Raw genomic sequence first — 22,825 nt, forward strand, 5'->3', positions numbered from 1 at the left:
AAGCAGAATGTTTAAAACAAAAGTTATAAATAATATATTCACACAAAATTCCTTGTTTCAATCCACTATATTTTTGAGAAAATTACATGAAATAAATACAGTATGTGCCAGAAATAGAGCCTGCTGTAGAAAACTGTTTATTAGCAGAAGAAAGTATCTAATTTACGAAAATTGTACCTGAAGGTAGTATACTTTACTCACTTTGAATAGTACGAGATAAACTTTCCACGCACTGTTCATTGCAGGGGCGGATATTTGTTAATGGTCAGAGGACCCAGGTTCCACCGAAAATAGTAATAAGTATTCCATTTAATTTTGTGATTATTATTATTATTATTATTATTATTATTATTATTATTATTATTATTATTATTATTATTATTATTATTATTATTATTATTATTATATTATTATTAAAGTTATACAATAATTAGAAAATTAAGTAAGTTTTCCTCTCTTAGTTTGAAGAGATAAAATGCTATGTTTTATCATTGTAACTTCACTCACAAATCGCCTCTATAAATGACACGATTTGTGCTGATTAACTTTGACTGAATTTGGTTTCGTAGAAGGCGGCGTGATAGCATCTGCTGGCCCGGTTTTCCCTGCACCTCTCGGCATAGAGAAAGTGCCTCTCTACAAATCAAACAACAGCAGTGACTATCACGTGACCGAGTCACTTCCATTTCCTTCTCAGTACGCTCGTCATCACGATCTTTGGGCAAAGAAGGACCGGCTCACTGCAATAGTATAGCTGTGTGGGAAAGCTTGATTATTGCAGTAATTCTGAATTGTTTGGTAGACGAGAAAGTGTGATTTTGAAATGAACACAGTACATTGTTTATTAAAAACTCCGTTTAATTCATTAAATACAGAAGAAAAACTTCAGATTACACAGTTAGGCGCAAATCAACAAAACGATATCACATTTTCTCAACTTGACGGAAAGAAGAAAAGAACCTTCTCTAATACATGGTCCAGTAAAAAGTAATTGTTAACAGTGATTGAAAAGAAGAAAAATCCATTTTGTTTTTTTTATTGTGTGTTATTTGTGGGGATAGACTGTGGACAACGGCAGGTTGTAAGGATCTAAAATGTTTAAGTGAAGGAACTGAAAAATACGAATAAAGCGTCCTACACTTAGAAAATGCCTGTGAATACAAAATGTTTAGGACTGTTAACATTGATGCATAGATTCATTTTGCACAGAAATCTCAATTAAAAAAATAATAATAATAATAAAAAAATAACGAATTAATCATAAAATAGACATATATTAAACAGAGTATTTAATCATGTTTAGACAGATTGTAATCAGTTTAGATTTGGGCATTAATATTTGTATATTTCTATATTAATATATTGTGATGATTTAATTGAAACATTGTTTGAATTGAATATCTGAAAGTGGACAAAAATGAACGTACTATTATTAAGACAAGCACCGTAACCATATTTGGATTTGAGTATTATTATTTGTATAACCGCAAGACAGTTGGTGAATAAATTTTAAAAAAAGAAGTTAAATGTAAACAATTAGAACTTTTAATTTAACCTATAGCGTACAGCGAAGGACAACAAGTAGTTTCAAAAAGTGCACCATGCTTCTGTAGACTGCAAACCAGTGTTCCTACTGATCGGGAGAAGTCTATTTCGCTGACTTCTCCCTAACTTTCCCTATCTTTGGCAGCAAATTCCCTGATTTTCATGCCAGGTGTCGGACGATGTTGACATAAATTTATTCTATAGTAATAGTATTCTATAGAGACAAATAGTAATCAATTGCTCATACGTACACTCATGTCCAAAATGATTGTCGCATATCTATAACTGTCTTCTTGTAAGAATATAATTTGATAATGATTTTGTAGGGTACTTTTAATACTGATACTATTGAATAATCGGGAAATGTATATTTGTGGTAAATTTCATAGGAAAAGAATTATAAATACGAAAATTAGAATGAGTAAAACAAAATGTTGCTAAATGGACAAGAAAGTTTTATTTTCCTTTTATTGTTCTTATTTACTGCTCTTTTGACATGAAATTTGCCACATACATGTCTTTGCCGATTATACACATACTAACATTATAAGAAATACCGGGAGAATTCGTTATCAAATTATAATAATACAACAACATATTTATAGACATGCGACAATAATTTTGGACATGAGTGTACATTCCACTTTCCCTCATAAAAATCTGAGCAACGTCCCACACTATGATTAGTATCTATCAACAACTTAAAAAAGAAAAAAAAAGAAACCAAATAGGTATTATAATGGTCGGCTAAGATAAAATTGATATACAATTAATGTTTCTATAAAATTTCCCTGCCTTTCCCTGATTTCCAGTCTGACTTCCCTGATCAGTAGGAACCCTGCAAACACATGCAACATTCTAATTACATACAAGCATAGTAAGCTACTTACTACGCTATATTCTGCCTAAAAGTTACGCTCGAACGGAAAGTCACAATGTGTATACGTTTTAAAGGCTCTCACTGCTACGAAGTTAAATAAATTAACATTAAGAATACTTTTTCGCTAACATGAATTCCCATTCGATAATAACGATAAACTACTGGGGAGAGGAAACTAATTCCAGCCTGATAATTTTATGCTATCCTTATTCAAAGTAAAAATACGCAAAACATAAAACAAATGTATTTAGAAATTCACTATACGTCTACTCGAAAATCTGAGAATTCATGCAATATTCTGTTCATTCATCAGATTAATTTGCATTCCATGATTCCGACCTGGAGACTAAAGAAAAATGATCTCCAACGTGGATTAAACCACGAATAATACGCATCGGACGTAAATGTTATTTAGCTGAGTTTTTTTTAACTTTAATGTAAGTAGAATTTTAACATGACTTTTAAATTACCATATGTAACTGGTTCATATCCCTCCAATAAATAGACTGGTGGAAATGCACTTAAGAACGCCCAGGATGAATTAACAGATTTGGCCCGAAATTAGCAAACAAGAAGGTGATAGTGATCTCAACATGGTGCCCTTGTAAGATATTCAGGATGTTACACACGATGTTAAAAAAAAAAAAAAAAAAAAAAAAAAAAAAAAAAAGCAATACTCATCTTAATAACACACGTAACAATCCCGAGAGGTCACGTAACCAGGTGTTCATTCAGACTACCGTCATTCAGATGGGCACCTTCCCATTTTTCAAACGTGGTTGATACGGATTACGTACTATTAAGTAGGGTGTAAGCCAGAGTAGAAGGCGTGCACCCTGGCCTATTGGATTGTATTATTATTCTATTGGAATATTCCGTGTATTATTCTATTGGAAGATAGGGTCCTACAAAGTATCCAGATAATGACAAAGAAAATGACAGACGATGTCAGTACTCATACTCCTCTGAACTCAGATCAGAGACGAGCAGCTTACTGCCTCCATAACAGAATGTCAAGTCAAGGTGCTCTATAGCGAGTTCGAATATATGCAAGATTTTCCAGGTCATCTATACGTCTTTGCACACATACATAGCCGTTCATGTGTCTGAGGTAAAAACAACTCTCATCACAAAATACCACTGTCCTTAATTTGTTTCGCGACTACAGACCGTGGTAAGATGTTCTCGTAATAAATGGGTATTAAGTGTAATCGTTCCTCTCATAAACATGTCCCCTAAAATCGATTGTTTAGGGTTCCTGCTCTCACAAAATGGTCACATTGGTTTCGAGCGCAACCAGGTAATCGCTGTTCTTTCAATTAAGGAGCTAGAAATATCTGTGTCCAGGGATTTCCTCGTGCGTCGCAGGGGCACGGAGGGCACGTCTTCCGCAGGTACCTTCTGCCTTTCATCATATACACCACTGATAGATCACTGACACGTCACAACCTATACAAGAAGAAATCTCGCGTAATGACACCTCGGCTGTCGTAGCTCTACTATACAGCCACGCTCTAAGTTACTTAATTGAACAACATCCCTTCGCTTGCGTCCTTCTGCATTGCAGACAAAGAATGAAATCTACACTAAAGGGAATCCTACACAAACCCTTAGCAATATGCCCTTTATAAACAGTAAGATCAGCCTATTCTTTATAATGGTCGGTGCACTGGGATCTTCAAACTAAAATCAGTGTGTCCTCTATTGATAATTCTGTGGTCTGAATTATGTATACAGGGTGTTCTTAAATGCGTTTCCATTACGTGAAGGAATGAGAAAGAATAGTTTCAAGGTTGGTTTTATGGAGTAACTCTCGTACCTGGGTGTAATAGTATGCGGAATAGTTTGGTAGGATACCTGAAAAGAAGTAAGTAACAAAAAGAAAAAGCAAGGAAAGAAATACATACCAGAATTCTGCGGACACTGTAAATTTCTGAACTTCGGATGGTGAGCATAAATATAAACCGTGTCCACGATTACTAAAGCAAAATGTTCTCGCTATCCTGTAAAAGAAATTAGGCCACATCATTAGTTTACGTTATAGTCTTGAAGTAATAGAGGAAAGTACGTATAGTTACCAGTAATAAGCAACAAATAGTTTAAAAATAATTCATGAAAAAATTAATATTTAAATAATATCATATGATACAAGTAAACATTAATTAAAAAAATATGTAGAATAAAAATAAAGAATGCACACAGTAAAACATCGCACAAAAGTAACACTTCATTACAAACACGGAAAGAATATTGTCGCAAGCATTGTTGACTTCCTTCAGTTAAATTACGATAAAGAGGCTTTCGATACCGGGCATTAGTTCTTGTTTCTGTTTCCATTGATATAGGAAAACAGCCACAGTGCAATTTTTTTTTATGTGTGACTGTAATGCAGGAATTGTGCCCATATGAGAATGTCTTTTGGCTGTTTTAGATGAATTGGTGCTGTGTTTGGTTTCAATGTTTCTTGTGCACATTGGGAGGCATGCAAAAAAAGGGCAAAAAATGTTAATGAAGAATTTAGAAAGTATACAGCTTAACAATCATCAAACAAAGTTAAATGCAAAAGTCTTAAGTCTCTTATTCAGAGTTTCATTTTAGTGAGAGATTTCAAGTAAAGGATAGCACTTGCTCCATTAACCGATAGGAAATACATGCAGAGTTGATAAAGAGAATATCAGCACCAGTGCAAAAACTTCATTGAAGGGCCAGTAAAGCCATAGAGAAATTAACAGGGTTGTTTTTTTAAAAATATTTTTTTCATTGTTGCAATAGATTGCTTCAAAGTAAAATTATCCACCACAAATGACATTCAAGTGCAAATCCTTTTTTGGAGTGTGAAAAAATTCAGTGCATTTTAACGGTAGATATACCATGCAGTTATCTCTTACAGGTATTTTTTTTAGGTGGGATCAAAGATAGCTAACATTCCGTGAGTTAATATTTCGTAATTACCATTCACAGCCTGTGCTTTGCTAACTTTTGAGCAAAGTATAATGATCATTAATTTTTCATAAATAAAACAAAATTGTGATCAACTAGCAGATTATTTTTTTTTTTAAAGTGCAGTTATTTATTAAAAGCTGACACCAATATCACGCTAATATAATTATTCAATATTAGATAATAGTTTACACATACATTACGTTTCCTTTTTTTTAAAAAAAAAAGAAAGAAAAAAAAAGAAAAATACATTCTCTACATTTTTAAACGAACTAATTATAAGAAGCATTTACTTCCATTCATTTCTAACAATATTCCAATTATTTTACACAGAAGTTTCAAACAAATATAATTGCTGCATATGAATTGAAATTATTAAGTACATTATCGCATCAAATTCTGATTAATAAGATTACATTAATGAACACAAGACAGTTTTAAATCTAACATGGGCCTGATTTCTCCAGGGATTTAGTCTGGAATCATTAACTAACATATTACTGCTATTCATGTATGTAAAGGATTTGTAATGTTTCCACTGATGTGTATACCATCTCTAAATAATAATAATTACTATTTTTACATTAATGGGTTATGGCCTAGTGAAAAAATGTTCGTACGTTACTTATGAAAGGCTCTCCCTACTGCAAATACTTGTGTACAGGATCTCTTTGTATAGTGTTATTTTACATTACACACACGTTACAATACACTTTTACTATAACTAGAATTTCCAAAATTTTTTTTTCATAAACGTTTTATGGTCATATTGTTTTTTTAAAAAAGAACACTACACTATATTTTAATTTTGAAAAAATGTATCGAGAACGAGAGAATTTTTTAGATCTATTAATCCGATATCCTTAAAAAGGAAAAGGAAAAAAAAACTGTTCACAGAATTATATTCAGTATTTCTACCCCTAAATCTGTTACAAAGTTAAAGGAATATTTCCAAATTAGAGATATAGGAGCACTGTTGACTACATACATTTTCACCCACAAGGAAATACAAATTGTTTCAAGGACGGATGAAAAAAGATACTTAATCTTGGAAGTCATCATCATCATAATAGGTATTCTGCCATTATTGAAAGATCACTTGCTGCAACTGAAAAGCTTCCATGCACCATGGCCTTCAGTTAACCTTCACGTATGATTTTTCTGTTTTGATATTGCCTATCAACTGTAGCCTCCTTCCTTCCTCTCTTTCCTACTACCATTCTCTCTAGCAAGTCCCTCATGATACAGTTCCTTCTCAGCCAATATCCCAAATATTTTTTCTTTTTCAGTTAGATACAAAATTGTCCTTTTATCACCCACTATTTCTAACTCTTCCTCATTTGTTTTCAGTTCAACCCAGCTAATTCTCCCCATTGTTCTCCACACCTACACTTCCACGGCTCTTTTTTAATCGATTTTGCGTTGTTTCTGCTTCATATAATACAATACTCCACACGAAGCATTTTATGAGCCTTTTTCTCAATTCTTTATTCAAGAACCGACAAAATATACTTTTGCTACCTCCTAGACGCTTCTTTCGTCTTTCCTATCCTTGCTTTTATTTCACGTTCGCTTCTCATCTTAACACTAATAATACTACCCAGGTATCGAAAACTAGTCACTTGTTCCATTGTCTCCCCTCCTGCTTCTATATTTGACACCAACTGCTTCGTTTCAATCACCATGGATTTTGATTTTGTCTTTCTAACTTTTTTTTTTTATGCCATATTCTTCACGGCTCATCCTCAAATTTTCTAACATTAATTTATTTTATTTTCAGACTCCGCAACAAGCGCCATATCATCTGTAAACCGTATACACCTCATTCTATCTCCTACCGAAATAACGTCGGCGAGAGATAACATCCCTGTCGACCTTCCCTTCTAATTGCACTCTCCTGTAATTTCTTTGCCTATTACTTGTAATTTCTTATGAGTCTTCGATCTTCCCATTTCAACCCAACCTTCTTTAAGACTAGCAATAATTCCAAGTTCACCTGATCAAAAGTCTTTTCTAGATCAATGAATACAACATAAACCTCTTCTCTTTTTCTGTAAATCATTCACTGATTATCCTTAACAAGTCAATCGCATTTCTTGTGCCCTTACTTCTAAAACTGAACTGTTCCTCGTCAAGTTTTCCACTTGATTTTTCGTACAACCTTCTGTTCAGTTTCGTACCAACCCAGGAAAGCATATTATTTGCTGCATACGATATGAGACTAATAGTTCTTTAGTCTTCACATCTCTCTGGGTTTGATTTCTAAGGCAATTGTATCACAATCGCTTTAGGAAATCTTTCAGCCACTCTCTTGTTTCATATATTTCATTGAATAGTCGGAACAACTCTTTCTTGCCCTTGTCTCCCATATTCTCAATGAACTCTATCCTGACTGTCATTCCATTTCTTATCTCGGATATAGCTTTCCTAACTCTTGCTCCATTTTCTACTTGTAACATCTAGGCCACGCGGTCTATCCCTACTCTCATACAAATCCTCAAAATATTTTTTCCAACTTCCTAAGACTTCGTTCCTCTCGCTGACTACTTTTCCATTCTTATTTTCTACTGCCACCGAAATATCCCCTTGTTTCCTCCGAAGTTCCACAGATTTTACCTCTTTGTACATTTTCTCATAGTTCTCAACTCTTTCTAAGTTTTTAATGTTCATTTTTATTTATTTTTTATTTTTATTTATTTATTTTTTGCAAAACTCGTTTCTGACTCTATTTCCTTTCGTAAGTAGTTGTTTAACTTCCTATAAATCTTTCTGCCATTTTTTGTATTAACTTGTTTCCACGTCCTTCTTTCCCTCATTTTCTGTAACATCTGTTCTGTAACCCATGCTTTTCTTAGCAGTCTTGTGTTTGCAGTAACCTACTGCTTCTTCTGCAGTTTGTTGTATGCAAATTTAATATTTTCCACTGTACAAACTTTGCTTTTAACAAACTTAAATCTGATTTAAACTACTCGCTCAGCAAAACAATACGTTTATTTTAAAAAATATTAACGTGTAACAGTTTCATGAACTATCCACTTTGGCTTCATCACACACCATTTGGCTTTATTTATTAATAGTGTATGATGGAGCCAAAGTGGATAGTTGACGAAACTGTTACACGTTAATATATATATATATATATATATTTTTTTTTAAATAAACGTATTGTTTTGCTCAGCAAGTAGTTTAAATCAAATTTAAATGCAAATTTTAATATGTTTCCACCGTCTACTACTATTTCCACCTACCTTTTTCTCGCTTGAGTACTTTCCTTCGAACTTTTGTATGAAAAGATTTCTTACTTCCTCATTTTTCATCTGTTAAGTATTTAATTTCAAGTATCTTTGCTTTATAAATCTACAGTTTATATTTATTAGGGGGATATATGCTCTTGATCTATCCTAAATTCATTCCATCCTTGAAGATATAAATATTCACATTTATTGCTAATCTACGCCAGCATCGAAATTTTCTTTCTTTCTTTTGTTACATTCCCATGAAATATTTTTATATTTGTATTTAATAAAACAATACATTATAAATTCACTGTTACATTGCATAAATAATAATAATAATATAATAATAATAATAATAATAATAATAATAATAATAATAATAATAATAATAATAATAATAATAATATCGGTAATCTCTCTTCTCTACACACACAAAAACAAAGATTATAGCTACTCTACTGACTTCAAATATGAGAAAAAGCGTATCTCTTTTCCTTAATTTTCGAAACATTGTCTAGAGTAGCAGTTTACAATCTCTTTTCGTTTTTGGCACACTAACAGTGTTATTTAAAACCATGCGACACACCTATAAAAATTAACTTTCTTTTCATAGCATATAAATAATAACCTTTTCTATATCCTAACTTTCTCCCGTTGTTACGTTACGTCGTCGTTTGAAATTGGCTGGTCTAGAGATAAGAAATGTAACATATCGGTATATTAAATGATAAAAGCACTTGGTTTTATTTAATCCAAAAATTACTGGATCGACTTCAACAGAATCCTTACAAATATCTTCACTGAAATTTCTAGAATGATTAGAAACTTGTAAAACATTACGTTATAAAAGTTAAGTAACTATTTTCTTTTTATTTTATTCTTGTTTGTTTGTCTAATGTGTTATATGAAAAAATTGGAAGAATCTACAGCCCTCAATGGGAAAGCAATTCAACTTCGGGGAAAGTGTAACTTAGGGGTGACTTTGGGAAAGAAGAAGGGATGAGTTCGAAATTCCAGTGAATTTCAATTCACAAGTTTCGATCAAATTTCCCAACTCAGAAGTCTGACGGTTGTATGTTTCAAACATTTGTTAATCTTTAGGGTTTATCGGCAAACAAAAACCTTATAACAAGATCTAAATTAAAGAGAATTACTATTCTTTGTTTGTTACAGTAAGATAGCACATATTCAACTATACATATTGGATCTTAATACAAACAAGAAGGAATATTGGTGTCAGCTTTTCAAACCTTATTAGTGCATGAATGTGCATGTTAACATTTCATGCAGGTACCTTTGATAATTAATTATTAAAAGTAATATTAATTAAGTGCTATAGTGCAGTAATATATAAATATACGTACATAAAATACAATTACATATAATAAATGCAACTAATATTAGTACGAAATAAGCACATCCACGCAGAACACTTGAAGGTGAAAAAGCGATAAGTTATGCAGGTTGTAGAACTGTTAGCTAGGTTCGTAGACAGTAGTACGAAGGGTTTAACGACACAAGGGTAAGGAAACAATACTTGTTTCTACGTGCTTATTCCATAACATATATTAAAGAGGAAACACGCGGATGAATATGGATATATATAAATATATATTTAGCAATAAACTAAAAAGGAAAGGACGATAATTCTACTACATAAATACAATTACACTGCATAGGTAAATGGTATGTGAGCAATACTTAAGTATTTTTTTCGTAAATTACAATCTATTTCAACATATATAGAAAGAGAGAGATGTCCAGACAAGTTTTTATAAATTTTGTTTCTGACAATGGAAAAGTTATAGGCACATACAGTGGGCGTGCTGGACGCTATATATAGAACGAATGCTTTAAATGCATGTCATGCAGAAGAACACAAACACAGAACGGCAGTCAGAATCGGTCTCCCAATTTCCCGCCGCTGTGTGTATATTATGTGTGTGTTGACTTACTGGTCAGTATCTTCGTTTACAAACATCTGTTGTCCCCATATGGATAACATAGGGTCTACAATGCCTTGTTTGGTTGTCTGAAAACTGTTGAAAGGAAAGAGAAAGTTTGGTGGGTCTGTTACAAATGTATATCTTACGATTAGATATACGGATCTTGAAATCGTCTGTAAGTCATGCAAAGAAAAGGTGGGCTGTTTTTCTTTTTCTTTATTTTTTTTTTCAAAACAAAATAAAGCACAGCTGAAATAATAAAACGAAATTAATTTATTGTTTAAACTTTCTACTTAATAGTTCTTAAAACAATAGAGCATATCACATAACGAAATATTCTGAGGAAGTATTAATGATATATCTATAAATATATACATCCCATACGTGTAGCTGTAATCTTTCCTGCTTTCCCTGAAATTAGAAACACTGTCATCAAATTCAACTTTCCAGCCCATCCGTTGCCCTAATGTAAATGAAATGATATGAAAATGATCGAACATTAGTATAATACTTTGATTTTTTTTTTTTTTTGATAACTGATATTTTATTTTTCTGAAGTTCCAATCAATATCATAAATGCCATTTTTTACGACATAAAACAATGAGAAAAATGTTGGTTTTTTCGAGACAAACAGTTGCCTTACTCTGCTTGGAAGGTTACAAATGCATACGATTAATGTGTGTCATTTTTATTAAAATATTCACAATAGAAATAAATAAATAAATGAATAAATAAGAACTATACACACTGTAAATTAAAATCAGTATCTGTGCTAATAGCAAATCATATCAACAACATAATTAACATCTTATTCTTATATTTGTAACGTTTCGGACGTAAAGAAAACAGTCTTAAATATATAAATTTTAAGAAGTATATTATTGAATGATATTTACTAAAACTAACTACTTTCTCTAATTTCCGAAATTCTTCTAATTATACATACATAAAGAACTGAATAGATAGTACTTTTACTAAAGCAACACAAAGTTCATATTATATATATATATATATATATTACTTTTTCAAGCAATTTTCATACAATGAATCATGTTTATTCATGAAAAATCAACTTAAAAACAATCATCTATTTATCCATTCCCGCAAACATCTAAGACCAATAGAATATATATATATGGATGAGTCTGCCCTGATTAATTTTATTACTATGAGGATTCTTTATCTCTCTCTCTCTCTCTCTCTCTTTATATATATATATATATATATATATATATATATATCTTTTCTTTGTCGCCGAGCATGTTGTACTTGCAATCTGTAGTAATACTCGGCTTTATATGTTCGTTACTCAGTTGTTTCGTTACCTGATTAAGAAGGCCCGGCCATTATCTAATTTATCTTTTAAACTGACTTCAAGCCAAGCTTGGATCAAACATCTCTAATTGACCTGGCAAAATCATTTCGAGAAGTGAGACGATGTACGAAAAATTGAACTTCATGAAATATTGCGCGTTGAATTGAAAGACAAAACTGTCAGACTGGCTGACTCCGTGAATTGAATCAATAGAAAGTCTTTCAATGTAAATTATTTAACTTTTGTAATTCTTCCAAAATGATCCCCCACTTCACCCAATTACAGAGTTTGTAATGCTAAAATGACTTAAGAAGACAAAAATATTAAATAGAAAACTACTGAAACTGTGAGAAAGCAACGTTTCAAAACAATGGAACAAACATATTGCAGTCCAAAAGGTCTAGATTGACAAAAGCACGACAAGCATTTCGATTATGTTGTAAATGATACAAAAATATTGTATATACGCCTCATCCATTTATTTTATTCACCATAAGCGTCTCTGGCAAGTTAAAGTGGGGGGAAGGGACAACTAGAATGCTACTAGACCCCAACTGAGTTTACGTCGAAATTATAAGTAATATGGTAATTACTTGAATTATGAGATAACTGCATCCTCATACTACCTTTACCAATACAACCGATAGGTTAAGCGTGACGTATTTTAGCCAGTATTTGTTGTTCATTTGTTTTCGATGGATTCCAAAGTTTTGAGCTGCATATGGAACTTACAATGATTATATTTTACATTGACTTATAAATATTATAATGAAAGAGAGAATTATATTGTTTTAAGTTTCTGAAAGAGAACAAGTTTAAATAGATCAAAAATAAGCAAGAGAGGGAAACTTATTTACATGAAAATGAAGTGAAACATTCACCAGCCTATGCATTATGTACGTACCAGATTTATTGTTTGGAACCGAAAATGTGAGTTTTAGATCCTTGCACTTAGTGCAGTAATGATGAAATCACTTAACTCACCCGTTCACCATAATTTTCTTCCATTGTTGCCACAAATTTAAATTTAAATTTATCATGTCGGGCACTGTGGGACATAATGGGATGGCACCTGACCGCCAGTTGAGCTCACAATGACCATTTCCTAGACAGACATACAGCATCTGTTCGACCAGCCACGCATTTGAGCTGTTCCTTGCATGACTGATCGGAGTAGTTATATGTGGTATTAAAGCGAATGTTGTACGTTTTTGAATAGTCTGTATAATATGTTCAGGATGTTTCATCGATACCATGTTGGGAACAGTACATCGCCTTCTTCTTGTGTACAACTTTGAGCTAGTGTTCTTAAGCGCATTTGCAGCAGTGTAGTTCTATAGACCTCATACAAAATCTTCACTCTCTGAAAAAAGTCTTACGATGACACTCTTTATTTGATTGCACATTTCGAATATTTCTTTTTCCTCCTCCTCCTGTATTCTTAATGAAGTGGTATATATTGTCTACATTTTCGTCTTTAATTTCGCTATATATTTTTAAACGTGTAACTTAGCATCCCAATTCCTTTGCCATCATCATTTACTTCGTTTTCCGTTCTAATACTTAAGATACAAAATTTATTCTTGCTATCATCCATCTTTCCATCTTTCTCAAGCTGCAATTCTCTCATTAAAAGTTCATTTCTATCTTTAGTTTCTATATTGTCGTAGTAGTTTTCCCTTGTTACCTTCTATTTAAATGAAATTTATACATTATTAAAATTTATCTATCCTTTTAATTCCTCTTGCTACCTTTACTTCTATTGTATATTCCTCTGTCTTTGTAGATTTCCTTTCCTAATTCGCGAATCAACTTTACATATATATTTTTTTCCCTTCTTTGGTCTTCGTTTGTCATGAAATTCAACTGTTGCTGGTTAAGCAATGACAAAAGTATATGACTGATGCTGAGACTACTTTGACTAACTAAGAAATATATATATATATATATATACGAGGGTCATTCAATAAGTAAAGAGACAAAGTCTATATTTTTAACACTAATCAATTTTTTTGTTTTTGTTTTTGTTTCAGGGGTGTTAGCTGGCAACCTTGGGATATGCTCTGATCTGCTGTTTCGTAATTTGATGTCAACATAGCTTCAAAAATATCAATTCATCATGGCAAGTCCTCTAGAAGATTGCATCTTAGAAGAACAGCGCTCAGTCATTAGGTTTTTAGTCGCAGAAGGTGTAAAACCAAGTGAAATTTTTTCTCGAATGTTGATACTGTACGGTAACAGTTGTATGAACCGTGCGAATGTGTACAAGTGGGTTGATCGGTTTAAAAGTGGCCGAACAAGGTGATGAACCCCAATGTGGACGTCCAGTGGAAGTTTCTGGTTCTTCGTTGGAATCGAGGATTGACGGACTTATTCGTGATAACAGAAGAATTACTGTTGAAATGATAGCTGAGGAAGTTCAAGTAAGTGTTGGAACTGTTCACAATGTCATTAGGAACATTTTAAAGTACACAAAAACGTGTGCCAGATGGGTTCCCAGACGGTGCAAAGGTGGCTTCGGGGTAAATCGAAAGATTTCTTCGCCAAGGGAATTAGGAAGCTGCAAGAAAGATGGGACAAATGCATAACTGTAAAGGGTGATTATATTGAAAAATAGCCTTAGTTTTGAAAGATTGAAATAAATCTTTATTGAGCTATAGCAATTTGTCTCTTTACTTATTGAATGCCCCTCGTATATATATATATATATATATATATATATATATTCCCTGAAAGTGGCACACGTCAAATGGACATTTCAATTACATCAACCTAATTTTTAACAACATATATAAATTTTATTTGTTCTGCCTCTCTCTACTTCTTCGATATGTCAGCATTAGTCAATTTCATCTCAACAAAATATCGGGGAACACGTTTCCCCCGCCAGAGACGCCCGTATTATTCACTATACAATGCATAGTGTATGCTATCAGTGGATAGTGTATGCTATCAATATATAAGTACACGTTAATGCAAAGCATGCGACATTATTTTTAACATTTGTGGTATCTACATAAATTACCAATTTACCAGCATAACCAAATCCTGTAATAACCATGTGTCTACTCGGGGTTTGATTTTACTTACTGTGGTGGCATACAAGTTACTGAGTCTCTTTGCATCGATATTGTAATACCACGAATTTTATCACACTCTAATTCGCAGATCTTTGTTTTATTCAATGTTAGTACAAACTTCCATTAACCACCTGCCAAATAGTACCCTTACAGCTTATGGTTCTTGGTCTTTCGTTCTTGAAAGTGTTCACTGAAAGTACTTAATACGAGACTTACAATTCCATTTTATTTGCAAACATTGATGAATGACAGTATTGACTGACGACTGATCCACACTGACCCCTATGACAAACTTTTTAAAGTTATTTGATGAATACCAGTCAGCTCAGGATTGATTATTTGATTAGGATCCTATTCCGAATAAGTTTTGTAGGTGAATAGTTAACCGCTGGCCTCTGCTCTGTACAATACGTCATGAAGGGCTGCATAAATACAGTATATCTTTCCAAAAGTGAATCCAGTGTGTCGACATGTTCTGCAATCTTTTCACCTTAACTCTGCATGGGAAAGGGCCATTATATACTCTTCCCAATACCAGTTGAATTTTGTTTGCAAGCAAGAATGCAGGATCCACTAAGCCTATAAGATTGAGCCTATCCAAATATTTATATGTCAAACTTAAACTAATGCTCCTAATCATTAATACAATGTATTTTTTATTAATATACGATTTACTTTATAATGCTCAGTATAAACATGAGGCTAGTAACAGCTTTCGAACAGGACCTTCACGAACACTGTGAAGGCTATTCTTTCGTAGCATATTCTTTATCACATGAGAATGGGCGGAGACACGATTTTTTTGTCATTGGTCCTAACAGAAGAAATTATTGAGTGCAATACACAAATTCGAAGTGATACGACGAAAAACCGAAGCTGACTAAGACTAGGCTTTCGTGAAACTTCGGCAAACGTGAGCGACACTCGACGCAAAGCGTTTAGCATATGAAGTGTGATTCCGTATTATTTTTGTGGTTCGCCACAGAAATATGAAAAACTGAATATATATATTATTCGCGATCATTAACTTTTAAACACTGATGGAAATGGAACAGAATAAATATTATAAAAATAATATTATGGATACTATTAATACCCAAGTAAACTATCATTTCTTTCTTTCATAGTCAATCTCAAGGTAGCTAAGTACATTACACTACTATATAAAAGAGTAAAAGTGACGTACTCATCAACGTCCAGCCCGTACTACACTACATAGAAATGCGAAATTGAAACGGAAAATTCTTTTGTCTCGAAAACAACGATAAGAAGAGACTTTTTGAAATACGTATTCTACGCGGAGGCAAAGGAGGTTCTTGCCAAGAATAGAGTACCTCACGAATCTTTAGGGAAATTAAACTTGGTATATAAATACCCAATAGAAACAACTTAATATTATTTCAGCATTTTCGAAAATACCATACAATTTCTATAACATGCCAATATCCGACTCTTTGTTCCGAAAATACCCAAAGTGAGGATTTGTCGAAGTTAGAAATGTTACATTCTGTATATAAACTCTTGCTTAAAAGACAGGGATTTCTAAAATTCCGCTCCTAAAGGGAAAATGGGAACAGTTTCTATAATATTTAAATTTAAGATTCTTTATTTAGAAAATGTCCAATGTAAGAGTTAGGTTCAGTTGGGAATGTGAAATTCGGTATATTAACCCTTAATTAAAAATAAAGAAATACGTTGTTACATTATCTAAAGAAGGAAAAGGATTATTTTTTCTAGATTTCCAAACTATGCTATACATATGTGTCGGATGTCTTATAGATCAGTTTTGTCAGTCCATCCGTCTCTCGACTGGTATCAGAGTAAAAATGATAAGATATATCGAGATACGGTTTTTCGCAATCCAATCAGTGTCCCAAGAAAAGACCGTTAACTCTCTATTCAAACCGGAAGTAGTTCAAAGTAACCATTTTCCATTTTAAGTTTATCGCCATGGAACGAAAACGGTAACGGATACCAAGAAGCGTTTTCTTTTGTAAACGATTCCACGTCTCAAGGCAACGTAATATGACCATACAGAATACTTTACCAAAAACGAAAGTGGTTCAAATTTAATTTTATTTCTGGTTTCAATACCGATTTCCACAGAGCAAAACGGTAAAAGATATCGAGTTGCGATTTTTGCAATCGATTCATTGTCCCCAAGTAAGTTGCATCTTCCTCATTAACCCTTTATTCTAACCGGAAGTGGTTCAAATTAGCCATTTCCAGAACACTTATCGCCATAAAACAAAAATGGTAATAGATAGCGGCAAGTAATTTTCTACAATCGATTCAATGTCTCAAGAAAGCATATTGTCAGATCTCACAACACTACTCAAATCAGAAGTGGTTTAAATTTACTACAACTACCGATTTCAATATTGGTTTTCATAAAGCAAAACGATAAGAGATATCGAGATGAATGTTTTTTGCAATTGATTCAGCGTCCTAAGACTAGGTTCCCTCGTCCGCTAACTCTCTATTCAAACCGGAAGTCGTTCGAATTAACAATTTCTGGTTACAACATTTATCATCATAAAACATGAATAGTATTAAATAGCGACAAGCGGTTTTCTGCAACGATTTAGGATCTCAAGAGAACATACCAACACAGCCCCCAACACTACCAAAACCGGAAATGGTGGAAATTTACTACTACTTCCGGTTTCAATATTCATTTCTCTATAGCAAAAAACGGTGAGAGATATCGAGATGCAGTGTTTTTTATAAATCGATTCAGCTTCCCAAGAGTAGGTTCTCTCTCTTCCGTTAACCATCTATTCAATCTGGAAGTGATTCAAATTAACGATTTCCGGTTTCAACCTTTATTGTTACCGGTATACAACAAAAACAATAAGGTATAGCGAGTAATGGCTTTCTCATATGGATTCAGTGTCTGAAGGACAGATTCTATTACAATTCCATTAACAAATTGCAACCAATAGTTATAGATGTACTACATCAAGTTTGAGTATTGATTTTTCATAGTTTGGAGATCTGCTGTAATTTCTCTTTATGAAACGAAACTCACTTGATATAATATTAAAATTTCCGTTTCTTTGTCGCTACTTAAACTTTTCATTTAAAATAAGGGAATAAGTGTTTTATCATTTTCAACACTTCCGCTTGTAAAGGGAACTTCTGCTACATTCTAAGTTCCGATTTTGAATTCATTAAACTTATTATTCCCGTGCGAAGAACGGGTACTTTTGCTCCTAATAGTATAGCTTATTGAGGGCTATTCTGCAATAATCATATTTTGTATTAGCACGTTAATACCGTATTTGCTGTTACGAATGAAGTTTAAGTTTAAAGGTAAACATTTAATACAAATAAGATTTTCCATGTTTAACTGAACCAGTAATACTTCGTGCAACGTTACTAGTTGCAAGGACTTTCACAGGTTAAGAACATCTAATGAACAATTTTCATTCTTCGTACACGACTTACATTGTTTCAAGTGAATGGTCTTTAAATATTAGTTGCTATTAATTTTCTCAAAACTGGTATATTAAAATTGTTTTATTTTCTAATATTTTGTAACTGCTATAGCAGTGGCGTATTTTGAGGGGATATCAGGCTCAATCCCTCCCCTCCCAAAATAAATTTGTTAGATTTTCTCATTCCATGTACAACAACAATCCTTCTTATCATTTCTAAGAATTTCATTGACTTTCCATTTTCTTACGCTCTTTGTTCAGAAAGAATAATGTATTTGTCAAATTTCATTATATGTAAGATTTTTTTTTTTTTTTTTTTTTTTTTTTGTCCGTTCTACTCATGTTTATTTTTCTTAGTTGTTTCTTTCGTTTCTCCTATCATACTTGCGACCGTTGTTAGCTGTGATTCAAGTCGGCCGTCGTCAGTAACACCAAAACTAAGAGCTGATATAAGCGAAAGTGGTGTTTCACACCAACTTACCTGGATATCAACATAATGGGACTTAAATTATTATAGCAAAGGAATATTTACATCGTTTAGTTATAAAGAAAATTAAATGTTTGAATTAAAGAAAATCAAGAGAGGGGGAGTAAGTAGCCCGGGAAATTAGGAAGGCCAAAAGGATGCTTCCTTTTCCTTCTATGAATAGAATAGAAGATTAGATTCACTGATAAATTTTTGTGTATATCATATCACATAATATTCACCAGTCTGCAATTCTTGCCATTAACACTATGATCAACATATTTCAGCTTCAACTTGTCTCAACAGTTTTTTTCAGGCAAAATCGTACACAGATAAAACTGAATATTTCATTTTTTTCTAAAATAAAATTAGTTAAGTTGAAATGAGATTACAAATATTCAATGTGTGTTTGCAGGAGCGTCATTTCAGATTTGCCTTGGACAGGGAGGGGGGGGGGGGGATGTAAGATTCTCTACCAACAAGTTTCATGTTTTTTCATAGTATATAAGTAGACAATCCATTAAAATATATTTAATTCTCAAACTCAGGTGGGAAATTGCCCCCCTTGCTTCCCCGTGTTGTGCATAGGCCCCTCCCCCGAAACAAAATCCTAAGTACGCCACTGGCTATACACTTTCCAACAACACTACCTTCCAAGCTATTACTTTCGACAAAACCACAATGATTTATTTGTGGTCCAAAATTTAAGGATTAGGGTGGGAAATATACAAGGCTATTAAAAATAACAAAACAGTAAAAAATTATTTTAACCATCCCAGTGTTCCAAAGCTACTCACTATAATACGAGTACCATCTTCTTTCACTTTAATAAAATTCTCACCTTGCACTTTCTAACAGTAAAAGTAAAAAAACGATCGTGAAGCGTATTTAAATTGGATGTAGTTAATGTATTATCTTGGAAAATACTTCAAATGGTAGAAATAGGAAAAATAATGTTAATTATTATTTTCAATCATAATAATATAAAGAAGTTTTTAAATCGTGAATTTTATCGTCATGACATACGATTTTGAACTATGAACTTGAGTATGGTATAATAATGTTGCACAAAAGAAAAAAAAATGAAAAAAAGATAACGCACATACTGGAAATGGATTGAAAGTGATCATTCACTAGTTTTCTCGAAAAAGTTCAAATTCTTGCTCTTTTCTCTATATAATTTAATATATGACATAATTAAGCACTTTTAAATACAGATAATAAGTTAAATACAAGTATTCTTCACTTTCAAAGACAACGGTAGGTTAATTTTAATTTCTAATGTGATGCTTACAATACTACACAGTTTCTTGTGAATCAGGTTTCAAGTTGAAAATCCCATACAACCTTACAGCACATGCACATCAATTGTAAAAAGAATTGATTTTTGGTTAAAATTATCACTAATTTCGTTCGTTAGATGTCAGTTTTTAATACAACATATCGGTCAGGTGCTAGATTCCTGCTCAACGAAAGTCAGAATTTCGATACCTGTCTTAAAGGAGACATTAAATACACACTGTGCATGCTTCTGAAGCTAGTGCTCTAGTAATGTTGATTTATTTACTACTCGGTAGCTATGGGCTATTTAAACACAGTATTACACAATACTGTGCATAAGTACATTGTAAATAAGTTTGATCTGTTGTAAAAATAAAGTAGATAATCTGCTGTATTTACATTCTTATTGGCGAGGGAGGGAAAATCTTACAGAAGCAAAACTATCACAGAAATCATAAATTCAGGAGATGCATTAAGAAAGAAAAGTATTTCCTCCTACTCATGTGAATATTTTCAGTGCTGCTTTGAGGGCACTGAACTTCATTTCACTTGCAAACCATGAAACAACAAAATAATTCAAAGCAAAAATATCGTAGATTTCTTCTAATATAAATTCTAACGTGACTAGATTGCAATATTTGAATTTATACATCGTTAGGTTGTTTGCCTTTGTATAGAATTTGCTTCTTACAAATAATATATGCACATTTTGCACCTGTATTATTATTAAACTTTTAGCTCGAAATATGCTTTTAAGTCGAACAGATGTTTAATTTTTTTCCAATCTTGATAGAAATTAAATCTAGAAATGAAAGAAGAACGAAAAGGAACCGCCGAAGAACAAAAAGTTTAAAAGAAATGTCGTAAAAAATAATAATAATCAAACTATTTTTCCTACCTCTACCAATTAACAAAATATCTTGACGATGACAGCAAATGAATATATTACATAAAATACAACACGTTCGGATTATGCTCCAAAGAATGCGACAAGCTGAAAAATATTTTACACTTAAAATATTATAACTTAAATAATTATCAAGATGCACAACGCTTTTATAAATTTCCACGCTAAATTGGTCATGATTTTCCTGTAAAAAAAAATATGTATGTTAGTTTCATTACCTGTAATTACGTAGAAACGAACAACTGAATAAGAAACTTTATATGAATATTGATATATAATCTGCAATTATAATTTAGAATTGAAATAATTATAGATAAATACATTACATTATAAAGTAACATTACAACACTGTCCTTCACGTAATTAATAAATAGGAAAGTACAAAAATGGAGTACAAATCGAATCCCCAAAATAACAATCCGCTTTCTAGTCATATATGTGTCTCCACGAAACTTAAGCAACTCGAAGGAAGTAGCAGAAAATAAAACGACAAGATCGCTGCACCAAATATAATCAACAGAAAGATCGTAAAGATACACAATGCAACACAAATGAAGGACAATACAGTTAGGATATACAGGGTGGCCATAATGTTCAGAAACACGACACCTCGAAGTGTGAAACTGGACTGTGTGAGGGCATAAGCAGTCAACATGGCGCGTGACCAACAAGAACGGATACACAGGCACGAAATCTGGCTTCCGTGCTGCAAATCAGTGTTGATCAAGTCTTGCGATAGATGGTGCCACTCTTTGAGGAGAGCTATTCGCAGTTCAGGAACAGTGCCTGGTGGTGGATTGCGCTGCGCTATTCGCCGCCCACGAACATCCTACACATGCTCCATGGGATTCACGTCCGGTGAGTAGGCAGGCAATGCAATGCGCGTAATGTTTTCGCTCTCCAGATATTCAGACACAAGATGTGCACGCTGTGGGCAGGCACTGTCATCCACAAACAGGATATCCGAACCAAATGCTCAACGGAAATTGTGCATATGTGTATGGAGAGTTTCATCCCGATATCCTTATGCCGTCAGAGTGCCATGTTCCACATTATGCAGGTCCGTTTTCCCATCCAACATGATCCCACCCAACACCATGATGGAACCACCACCAAAGAACGGCCATTTAGCAATGAAATTTGGATGGTAGCGTGTTCGAGCTCTCTTTACACGAATGTATGATCAGAATCAAACGACAGGCTGCATCGAGACTCATGAGAGAACATAATGCGTGCCCACTTGTGTTACCCCCATGCAACATGCTCCTCACACCATGTGTAACGCGCACGTTTGTGCTCCCGTTTCCATGGCCCGCACAGGCCTCCTGGCATACAATTCTGCTGTATTGAGCTGCCGACGAACAGTTTCAAGACTAACACGTTGTCCCGTCGCCTGAAACAAATCATTTGTCAGTTGAGAGCATGACGCTTGACGGTTACGTCTGACAGCAATTGTGAGAAACCAGTCATCGGCGTCCGTATCTTTTTCGGGTGACCTTATCCATGACGTCTACTGACTGTATGTCCATTTTGGAAGCGACTCCACAGTCTTGACACAACATCTTTGTTCACACTGAATTCCAGCAACACGTCAACTTGGGATCGACCTAGTTGCAATCGCCAAATTATTAGCCCGTGGTCAACGTCACTCAAGTCGTCTGCCAGCCATTGTAAAGTTTATCTACGCTTGATATCCCACACAGGAACTACCAACTCACTGCTTGCAGCCTCGGACCAACTGGGCTGTCGTGTAGGCTTAATGGCAAAATCTGTTGACCGCGGTTGCGA

At 33.4% G+C, this 22,825-nt stretch overlaps 1 protein-coding gene across 1 annotated transcript in view; it reads right to left on the reverse strand.

The window, feature by feature from the left end:
- The window catches only part of Tomosyn (syntaxin-binding protein tomosyn), a gene marked incomplete in the record, with an annotated part of 588,696 nt that overhangs the window by 11,167 nt on the left and 554,704 nt on the right, over positions 1-22,825 (reverse strand). Inside the window, 2 exon segments of the mRNA XM_081728737.1 lie at positions 4,333-4,428; positions 10,557-10,640. Coding sequence (XP_081584863.1) covers positions 4,333-4,428; positions 10,557-10,640 — 180 coding nt within the window.

This window comes from Thermobia domestica, chromosome 1, assembly GCF_964235325.1.
Source record: "Thermobia domestica chromosome 1, izTheDome1.hap1.1, whole genome shotgun sequence".
In the NCBI taxonomy this organism is placed as follows: Eukaryota; Metazoa; Arthropoda; class Insecta; order Zygentoma; family Lepismatidae; genus Thermobia; species Thermobia domestica.